The sequence below is a fragment of the Raphanus sativus genome, unplaced genomic scaffold (assembly GCF_000801105.2).
Source record: "Raphanus sativus cultivar WK10039 unplaced genomic scaffold, ASM80110v3 Scaffold2193, whole genome shotgun sequence".
Lineage (NCBI taxonomy): Eukaryota > Viridiplantae > Streptophyta > Magnoliopsida > Brassicales > Brassicaceae > Raphanus > Raphanus sativus.
In genome coordinates this window covers 3,351-13,906 of record NW_026617502.1, presented here as the reverse complement: position 1 = coordinate 13,906, position 10,556 = coordinate 3,351, and the positions used below count along the sequence as shown (strand labels likewise).

The 10,556-nt window shown below is 33.3% G+C and overlaps 1 protein-coding gene across 2 annotated transcripts; it reads right to left on the bottom strand.

Moving 5' to 3' along the window:
* Positions 1–4,369: 4,369 nt before the first annotated feature.
* On the bottom strand, positions 4,370–6,045 carry LOC108816612 (paired amphipathic helix protein Sin3-like 4). 2 transcript variants are annotated; one of them, XM_056999942.1, is made up of 5 exons: positions 5,878–6,045; positions 5,344–5,490; positions 5,092–5,263; positions 4,822–4,923; positions 4,370–4,738 (listed from the first exon to the last, which is right to left on the bottom strand). In XM_056999942.1, exons 2-5 carry the CDS (start codon positions 5,469–5,471, stop codon positions 4,667–4,669), a joined length of 474 nt encoding a protein of 157 aa, XP_056855922.1. In that variant the 5' UTR covers positions 5,472–5,490; positions 5,878–6,045; the 3' UTR covers positions 4,370–4,666. The 2 variants fall into 2 exon arrangements, with proteins under 2 accessions (XP_056855922.1, XP_056855921.1); XM_056999941.1 differs by having other exon boundaries at positions 4,377–4,738; positions 5,086–5,263; positions 5,878–6,040.
* Between the last annotated feature and the right edge of the window lie 4,511 nt (positions 6,046–10,556).

The window sequence follows — 10,556 nt, the reverse complement described above, 5'->3', positions numbered from 1 at the left end:
TCACCTAAGACCCATTGAGAGAGACCCAAAATCCCCACTGGCCGTGGACAAGGATACCACAATAACCGTGGTTGTAGATCCAATCATGGTCGAGGAGGGAGTAAAGGTCGAAATGGCATTACAAGCCACATCAAAATGGTTTCAATAATAAACCAATGGGCAGAGCAAAGCAAAAGGAAATGTTCCTTTAGCTTATGAAAATCGCCAAAGGCATACATATAAAAGAGGTCGAGACTACATTCTCCCTACTGATCTAATACTATGCTAAGGATCAGTGTGATAAGGCATAAAAGCCTAGGTAACCAGTAAGGTTCACCAACGAATTTATACACTTTATGGCATGACCGGATTAGCCATCCTGGTCTGAACTTGATTAATAAGGCACAAAGAGTTATCCCATAAGATCTCACGTTGTGAAACATGTACACAAGGGAAACTCAGTAGGCTTCATTGTTCCAAGCAACACGAAAGTATAATCTGATCATGAGGATAGTCAAAACCCGTGATCATGACCAGACCACAAATTCGTGTATCATGGTCTAAAACCATGCTGACCGTCCAAGCATTACGTTTAAGTGAGGACAAACAAACGTATTTTATAGCATGTTCATGAGGGGGAGAATAAACACTCCGTGTGGTCCATGACCATACTATAAAACCCGAACATGATAAGCCTGGCTGAAGGCCATAAGGCATTATAGCTTGGCCGTATAAGGCATAACCTATAAGGTTGAGACTTCAAAAGTCTATAAGCTTGGGTACACCACAAGAATACATGTATGAAAGATAAGATACATCAGGCCATATAAAGTGAGCATAGATATTCCCGTCTAAAGATGATAAAGGGTCATAATCCAGATATAGACCATCCTAAGAGTCTATGAATAAACCACCACATACCTATGTGCCATCTAGGATGGAATACCTCATCTAAGGATGAGATGAAAATCGGGAATATATGTTGGATAAGAGAACATGATCTTTCTCCCACGAATTCAGTGAGACCATGAGCCAAACAAAGGTGATCATATTGTGGCCAAGGTACACGGATTACATACAAGATGAATCCGACTATCCAACATCATGGAGAAAGCTATAAGCTGGTAAATAGAAAGTAAAAGTGGAATGGTTTTAACCATCCAAGTCTTGGCAAAGATCCTCGGACCAGATATATATATATATTGGACGTTCATAAACAAAGAAAGAATGATAGCCAGACAGACCCGAAAGAATGACTAAGTCATACCAGCTTAGCACCACTATATAAATGTCCTAGTAGAGACATAATCAAGTTGCTGTAAAAGTCTATACAGAGATAGACCAGAATGTTCCATATATAATGAACCACGAATAGAAAAGTTAAGGTGCTCATAATGATAGATTCGGGTTCATGAAAGAGAAACCATACTAGACAATGAGATAAGACCGGCCGGTCCTAAGGTACAGGTATCATACAATGTAGCCTTGCAAACTACAAAGTATTCAATGATCCTGATAATAATAAAATCTCAATCGATTGTATCATGTCTAGAACGCGATAGAACGCGATGGAACATTATATAAAGTGTCGACACATACACACACTCATAAGTGATAAAGAGAAAGCACTTGAGCATAAGAGATATGCGAGGATCACTAACCCACGTAAGAGTACTCATAGAATGAGACGTGGAGTTAAACCCAAAGAATGTATGAGATGGGCGTATTGGCCAAATACATAAGTGAGACGCCATCTAACCAGTGAACAGATGAGTCTTGTGAGGAAAAGAAAATCGTGAGCAGTAGAACATGAAAGTACAAACAAGTGGTCGTACATGTTGCTACATAAAGCATTCAATGGAATGGCTTGATCACACAAGGATACTCACAGGGACTAAGGAACAAGGAAATAAATTCCTAATGTGGTGAATGCTACTACCCAATATCGAAATCTGGACATCTAAGAAAGATGTAGTAGACATTGGATATCTCACTGGATATAAAGGTAATATAAGATACCTTGAAAGATGAGAAAGAAGTTCTCATAGAACAACATCGTTCCTGCGTTGTTCATGGACTGAAATGCAGCTGCATACACACGATATGATAAGACTAAGTGATGCTTAGTAGAAAGTTCTATAAGAACGTTTCAAATCAGTCCATATAGTAGTCAATATATTCCTTGTGTTTATACTTAAAGAAAGGATGATTAAGATGATTGATTCTTGGAAAGGCTATGAAGAGACTACGATGATCTATAGTAGAGATCATTAGCCGTATATGAATGTTGGGATCTATGATCCAACGTACCAAGAATAGATTGATCAAATGGTCTGAGAATCCATCAGATTCACGACCAAAGGGAACCATACCGACTAGGATCATGTCCGACCTAGTTCGACCTTAATCATCATTGGTCCCGACCAATCCATCCCGTCCAGCTTGTTCCGACCAGTTCCTCTAGGTCTTAAATCCGACCTAAACCATCAAGTGAGAGGAACGTCCTATTGACCAAAAAGTGGCTTAGTTTTGATTAAACTTCAAACTATAACACAATAGCCACTTCATGAACAGGCCGTGGACATATACTAAAAGTTCATAAAGAGTTTTGGTCAAAGGATATGAATAAGATATATAGTGGACAAGAACATAATCCGGATGGATTATGAATGATGTCATGATCCGGACAGATCATGGACATACAAAGACATTCATGGTCGAATTTATCTAAGAGAGATAAACCATATGATCCGAATCGACCATGAATATCATGAAAGCATTTTGTTGATGCAGGTTACCAGTCCGATCCACACAGTGCTAAGTCCCAAACCGGCTATGTTTTCACATATGGAGGCACGACCATTTCATGGAGATCAGTCAAGCAGACTATATCAGCCACATCATCCAATCACTCGGATATATTGGCGATCCATGAAGCAAGCAGAGAGTGTGTCTGATTGAGACTCATGACACACCATATTCGGACAGCATGTGGGATCACGGATGGTAAAGACGAGCCGACCGTTCTTTACGAAGACAATGCGCCTGCATAGCTCAGCTCAAAGATGGTTACATCAAGGGTGACAAGACTAAACATGTTCTCCCCAAGTTCTTTTTCACCCACGATCTTCAGAAAGAAGGAGAGGTCAAGGTACTCTAAGTCAGATCCAGCGAGAACTCAGCCGACCTCTTCACTTAGGCATTACCAACATGCACGCTCAGGAAGCTTATGCAGCAGATTGGTATGCGATCACTGAGAAGCCTTCAGTGATGTTCATTTCAGGGGAAGTAATGCGGCTGTACTCTTTTTCCTATCCATGGCTTCCCGTTTTTACCACATTGGGTTTTTGGGTTTACCATGGAAAGGTTTTAACGAGGCAGTATTCCAAACACATTACAAACTCTAGACGGTTATGGCATTACAATCTCGGTTTTTAACGAGGCAGCATCTACGGCGTTTTGAAAGCATTTCGACATATTGGACATCAAGGGGAAGTGTTATAAATATTGTAGTGATGTCCATATGGAAAGTTCTAGATATACTTGTTCCCCACTCCAAGTTAAGCTTTGTCTCCAAGCTATTGTATCCTATATAAGTAGATCATTATTCATGGAATAAGACACACCAATTCCTCTCTTCTCTTCTCTTCTCTTCTTTACTTACAACACATTTTACTTTTTTAGAACAGTGACAAAAATCTTAAATGCAATTTCTACCTCATGTAGACACGTATGAGTAGATTCTAGATTTCACATTCCGGAAACTTAAGAATACTTCATAAAAGTAGAACATGCATTCCACAGGAAAATGGCTATATAACGAATAATAGAATTCATATTCCACTTATTTAGAATTTTAATAAAAAGTAGATTGTTCGTTCTAAAAAAAGTAGATGAACATGTTTAATCTAGAATTTGTTTTCTACTAATTCATTTTCTGTAGAAGACGCAATCTACTTTTAGTAAAACGTAATTTAAAATTTTTATTTATTAAGCTTTTCAACCAAAAAAATACCCTTTTGTGTATATTAGTGTTTTTTGTTAATTGTTTATATTTTTTATTATTTTTTGATCCATAAAACTATTTATTTCATTAATTTTCAGTAATAGAAAAGATAAAAGTGAGATAAAATAGAAAAAAATGTTTTGATACGAAATAGACAATCATGCAGTTTTTTTGTTCCGTTTCGACAATTTTCCATAAAATTAATAGCACCAAGTACATCTTTCAACATGCGCATGGAAAAAGAAGCTTTTACTAGTAATCCAATCTGCTAGCTATAGACTAACTAACTCATGTGAATCAGTGATAAATGAATTTTAAAACCAATGATATCTTATAGGCACATGAGCACCCATATCATACTATAAAGTTCGATATTAGCCAGTGAGATTTCTCGATGAATTCCTTGGAGACTAAATCCTTCTTGTAATTGAAAAACCCAACCTAATGATGGTTCTTATAATGATGGTTCACAATTAGTTTGCATGAAAATAAAATTCATCAATGATGATTGAATTGCAGATGACAAACTCGGACATGACAAATCTTCTAAGTTTTGGTGTAGTGATTCCTATTATAATTTTGCATTTAGAGTCAACAAGATGGAAAGCAGATAGGAGATAGGGTTGCTCGAACTACGACATGCATTGCATACACGAATCATCATTCTCTATAATATCATCTTCATCTATAGTGAGGGAGAAAGTTGGCAAACTCCGCGAGCAAATCTTGATGATCCCGGAAAAGAACAGCCACCTCCAAGACAAGAATATGAAAATGACCATTTTAAACAAAAGAAAAAGAAAAAAGAGTTCCAATGCACAAATATGAACATATACCTCATTGTAGATTTCAACTATGCTTTTCTTTTCCTTCTTGTACATGTTCAAAATATCCAAAAAAGAGATGTACGCATGCATATTATTCCCCTGAAACCTTGTCTACGGATCAATTGATATATAAATTTAGCAAAACCATAAAATAACACATCGAATGATACATATTAATAATAATAAATAAAAATGTCTCAGAAAACTTAAAACAAAAAAAAAAAATTAAATTGTAAATTATAATTTTCTTCATTGCAAATTTGGTGCACCTACCCTGACCTTCTTCATATAACTAATTGCCTCGTCAAAGTCAACGTTATCTGGTAGAGTTTGGTCACCTTCGATGGTTATCTCGAAACCTTTTGGCAAAAATATATTAAAACCCAAAAGCAGTTCTTTTTCCTCCTTAAAGAGTTCCTTTACTCTTAATATGACACCACACGTATCCATTCTACCATAAAAAATATAATCAGATTCCAGTAAGAGTGAAACTAACGAAGGAGCAAAACAAATCATTAGCATGAAGGTTACCTCAGAGCTTTGAAGTCCTTCATCACCTCAAGAAAGGACTCGTATACTTCAACTTTATCTTGATATGTTTTCTTCACAATCTTTAGATAGTCAAGTGCATTACTCGTAGTTGGTTTATCTCCAACCATAACTTCAAATTGGCAAGTGCTTAATTATGCAAAAACATATTGAATAATCAATCGACAAGTCTCAAAAAGACACTCCAGAACTATGTAATCAAAAAAACAAATTCTCTAAATCATCTTAACTACCAACAAACACAATTACACAAACAAGCAGCAAATAGCAGAATACCAAAAAGAAAAAAAAAGGCAATAGCAGCTAGAATCACAAAATATTGCAATAGATCACGACCAAAATTTTGGAATCTAACTTAAAAAAAAAGCAATAGCAGCTAGAATCACAAAATATTGCAACAGATCACGACCAAAATTTTGGAATCTAACTTATATCCTCAGATCATTCACATTCCATTTTGATAAAAGAATGAAAATTGATCATAGTTTAATTATCGACAGACAAGTGTCTCTTTACCTCGCACGAAATACACAGATACAAGAGGTTGAACAGTTCTACAGAGAACAATGATTACGTAACGCGTAATAGTACTTATAAATACTGAAGTGCAATCTTTTTGTTAGCATAACAATATGATTTTCTCTCCTTTTTTTGCATTATTACTCTGATTCTTTGATTTCTCACTAAGTAAAGTATTCGTTATCCATTCTTCACAAATATATCCGAAATGTCAAAGTTAGTAAATATCTGCGATATTATATATGCGTTATGAAAATAATTCGATTCGGATTCCCATATCTGATACATAATTTATTTTTAATTTTTTGGAACACCAGAAAAAAAGAAAAAAAAATTACGTAATAGTACTTATAAATACTGAAGTGCAATCTTTTTGTTAGCATAACAATATGATTTTCTCTCCTTTTTGGCATTATTACTCTGATTCTTTGATTTCTCACTAAGTAAAGTATTCATTATCCATTCTTCACAAATATATCCGAAAAGTCAAAGTTAGTACTTAGTAAATATCTGCGATATATTATATATGCGTTATGAAAATAATTCGATTCGGATTCCCATATCTGATACATAATTTATTTTTGAATAGTGTTTATTTTTAATGGCCCAAAAAACAAAAGACGACGTTAGAGTTTTACATAAACCGTACATATAAGAATAGGTCTTACTTTGGATACAACTGTTTACTATTATACTAGATGATAACCCGCGCCTTGCACGGAGTGAGTTTTTTTAACTGCAATATATTTAAATATTATAAGTAATATCTATTTTCTATCGATAACTTTTTACGCTTGATTAAAGATGGGTATTCGGGTATCATTTGGTTCAGTTTGGTTCAGTTAAGTTCGGATATTTGCGGATTCAGTTTGCTTCGGATTTTTGCGGGTTCGGTTTAGATTTTAATAACTCATTTATTTATTTTTAAATTAAAGTTCATATATATTTTTAGTTTATAAAATCTAAAAAAATAAAAAATAATATATAATATATAAATTTGAATAATTTATGCCAAAATACATAAATGTAACATTAAAATTTGTTTAGCTTAAATATTTGAATAAAAATCAATAGACATTTTAAGTATTTTGGGTATTTTTAGTATTGTTTACCTATTTTAAACATGTACTTTATTTTTATATATTTCCAGGTATTTGGAAAACTTAAAAATAACTTATATATTTTGTATATTCTTTTAGATATTAAATTTAAAAATAATTAATATATTTAAGTATACATATCTGGTTCGAATATACTTGGACACCCGAAATATGTTGGTTCGGATCGAATTCGGTTCCGGTTCTCTAAATACTAAATATTTAAATCGGTCGAATATGTAACCAGTTTTGGTTAAAGTTCAGTACTACTTTTCAGATTGAATTTGGTTCGGGTTTTTGGATTCATATTTTGTCCAATCCTATATTTTTATTGTAGCAAAAGTTTTAAATGAAAGTGATGATGGTTCATATTTATTTAGGGTATTCAACAATTTTTAAACCAAAACACATTCTGATCCATTAACTTAATCGCTAGGATAAGACCTGCGCTTTCCGCAGGGTGAGCTTATATAATAAAATTTAAAAATATATAGTATTGACAAATTAAATATGTATATGTTTTTGAATTTTTTTAATATGCATACAGTTATGTTTTCTTTATATAATCATATATATCTATATGTTGGGTTATGCATTTGTAATTGTAATTGAAATTGTGTACCAAAATCTATTTTAAATTTACGATGAACATGATCGATTTGGACTTAAACTTTTTATCACTTTTTATATCTATAAAAATCGTAATGTGGTCATCAAGTGAATTTTTATTACAAAACATGTTCTATAATTTTTTTAATACTTTACTTTAACATAGACATGTCAATTAGGGTCAAAGCCCACATCCTAAACCCGCATGGCCCTAAAAATTACCGGGTTTGGACTTAGTTTTATAAGCCCCAAAAAATCGGACCTTCCGGGCTTAGCCCATTTGAGCTTTGGATATTTTGTGCTTAAGCCGTTTGGGTTAGGACCGGTCCGAAAACCTGAAACTTTGTATTTTACTTTAAATATTAGCATTTTTGTAATCAAAATTTTTATTAGTATTAACATATTATTTTAATATTTTTAATCCAAACTCTGATAAAATATATAAGTTATTAATGCGTCTTATTGTTTGATCATTACAAATGTCATATTTTAAAATTTGCAAAAGATGGCATGTATTTGAAGAATTCATGATATATATTAAGAAAAATTAGATACATGAAATTGTGCATGGTCAAATTTCATGAGGAGAACACGATAAAAGATTTTTATGGCATGTATTTGAACGTACACTGATGATTACACCTTCATATCATGAACGTTTTGAGTCATCAGTGCCCAATTGAAACCTAGAAATAGTGTATGTAATGTAAGTAAACCTTGATATAATTACACCATGAAATTACGTTGGTGCGAAACCTTGATATATGAAAAATAATATTTAATTATATACATTGAATTTTGCATGATTGATTCTCATGAGATGACATGTTTGTTTAAGAGAGGACATATCTGTTGGTTTGTTGGAAATTGTCAAAGGTTTTACAATTTCTAGCACAAACACTGATCATTCAACCTTTGCAGCATGTTCATTTTGATATGGAACACTCTAAACTAAACAATACTCTCTTTTATAACGGGTGGCAAGGTTTAGCACAAAAACTGATATGTAAGAGCTTTGTCTTTCCAGGTTTAACTAATGTATTAACTCACAGTACATTGGAGCACTGTTGCTAAACTCACGTACAATGTCCCTGTAGAAGCTTTGTATAATCGGTGAAACTTTTAAAACTGATCTTTGAGAGCTTTGTCTTTGTAGGATTGAATGTTCAGGATCAGAATCTTATACATTTTGAGTTTCTGGGTGGACTGGCTACCGAGGGGACATGCTGAGAACCTATGTGTAAACGGGTAGAACTTTTGTAGCACGAAACAATTTAGAGATAGTAGAAAAACATACTATGAGCTTTTTCTTTGCAAATTGAAAGATCAGAAAATGAATGTTAGTACAAAGTTTTGTCCTTTGTCTTTGCAAGTTGACTTAACTAAATCTTATTATCACAATTCACAAATAATCTCTTCGACTTAGAACATCGGCATTGTACGTGAGTTTGATGATTCCAAGTGATAGATAATAACTATTTTCACAATGACTCTCTAGACCCAATTGGCTTTTCATCAACTTGATCATTAAGAACTATCATCACAACACGAAGGTGATACAAGCGCCCACCTAATTTTTCTATCAATGTGTTTCGTTTCTGAAACAGCAAAACTCCATTCTGTTTTATTCTGTTTTGACTACAAAAACACCTAGCTTAAACCAGATTTTCCATAGAACTCAAACTTTTTCTATTTTCCCTTTTGTTTAAGGTTCGATATGCAGTTGAAAGATGTAGTTTTTCACGTAAAAGCTTCTTCCATCGACATATTATGCAGCTAAATTTTCAAAAAGGAAAGTTGTAGTTAGCATTAATTTCATGATTTTGAAGAGAAACGCTCTCGAGTTGACACGTCAGATTTTTCTGAAATAAAGACATGTCGTGAATACACGTCATCGACCTCATCAATCCGTTTAAGGAAATCCCTTAAAAATATTTCTCCTTTAATATATAGGCAGTAGGGGATAGGTTTTCTTAGTATTCCTCTCTTGGATTTTCCCAACGTAAAGATAATAATAATTTTGCAAAACAATCTGATTGAATTCAAGAGAAAGAGCTTGTGCTATCTTTCTTCTACCATTTGCAGATATCCAGTTCTGTAGGTGCAAATGCCACAAGAACTTCAAGGTGTAGAGAAACCCACAGAAAGTGAAATGGACTAAAGCATACAGAGCAGTAAACTGAAAGGACATGACTACAAGTTTGATTTGTACATAAGTTTTTGCTTATGTGTTCATGTGGGTTATCTAGATAACGCTCACTGTCTCCAGCTTGTATGTTCTCTGTATCTTTTCCCTCAAAAGGGTAAGACATTTGAGTTTGAGAAGAAACGAAACAGAGCTGAGAGATGTGACAGGTACGTAACAGAGAATACACTGACATTAAGAGGGATATATTCAATTTAACATTTGAAGTGATTTGATTTTTAATGGAGTTTTAGATGATTTTAATAAGTTGTAGAGATTTAGGTGATTTTTGTTAAACTATTCTAGAATATCAACTAAAACAATGAGATTTGAGTTTTAATTTTTTAACTAAGAAACTCCACCCAAACACCCTAAAATCAACTCAAAACTTTAAAACTCCACAACTTAAAATATTTTCAATAACAGTGGATTTCAGAGTACTTTACGAAATATCAAGTTCAATAACAGTGGATTTTAAATGAGTTTTTAAAATTCATGTTTGAATAACAGTTGATTTATCATTTTAATACAAATCACCTGAAACTCTCGGTTGAATACACCCTCCTAAGAAGTTTGAGTTCTGTTTCAGTGGATTTCCATTTAATATGTGAATCAGTATATACAAAATATATTAATTAACATATTAATATAAGTGGTCTAATACTATCTATCCTATTAAAAGTGAAGTACAAATGAGAAATAACCCTTGATTTTTCTTAGTATTTACCAACTTGTGTCATTCCTTTAAATAATAACTATCCATTTAAAATTATCATTAACTATCT